The 535-nt window shown below is 56.3% G+C and overlaps 1 protein-coding gene across 1 annotated transcript in view; it reads right to left on the bottom strand.

The window, feature by feature from the left end:
* EMH_0034280 (uncharacterized protein) overlaps nucleotides 1-535 on the bottom strand; it is a gene marked incomplete at both ends in the record, with an annotated part of 2,454 nt that overhangs the window by 681 nt on the left and 1,238 nt on the right. The window contains one exon of the mRNA XM_013494854.1: nucleotides 3-535. Coding sequence (XP_013350308.1) covers nucleotides 3-535 — 533 coding nt within the window. The remainder of the gene's footprint in view (nucleotides 1-2) is intronic.

Here is a 535-nt window from a genome sequence, read left to right as displayed (position 1 = left end):
GGCCGATGCAATCGCAAGTTCTTGAACATACGCCCCAAGCAGGGTGGCGTCCATTTGGCTCAGCTCTCCCTCCATGAACAGCCGGCGAAACATAAGCAAAGTATCACGCACTGAAGCTCCATTTGTTGTCCTAAAATCCGAAGGTGTCAGCGGAATGTGCGGCGGCACCACTCCCCTCTTCAAAACAGGCAGCTGGACAAAGGGATGCTTGCTTATCCTGTTAGCCTGAGAGCTAGTTACTGTTGTTTCGGGGTCTCCTGCTGCTGCGAAGGCCTCGCGTGCGGGATCTGCCGCTGCTCCTGCTGCGGGAGCCGCTCCTGCACCAGCTACGGAAGAAGTTGAAGAACTCTGCCATGTAGCCCATCTTTTTGTTCCCCCTAAGGGATACTTCTTTGCGGCACTCGATGGAGGCGCAGACTGGTCTCCATGGGGATACTGCGAGAAATATGCAGGGCTCTGCCATTGTCGCTCCGGCGGGCTGTGCATGTAGGATACATCCAGCCAGGAATCCGGATCGAGTGCCTGAGATGTCCCC

Source organism: Eimeria mitis, genomic scaffold, assembly GCF_000499745.2.
Source record: "Eimeria mitis Houghton genomic scaffold, Emh_scaff1309, whole genome shotgun sequence".
Classification (NCBI taxonomy): domain Eukaryota; phylum Apicomplexa; class Conoidasida; order Eucoccidiorida; family Eimeriidae; genus Eimeria; species Eimeria mitis.
Note: the sequence above shows the minus strand (reverse complement) of the source record. Positions and strands in the feature narration are given on the sequence as shown.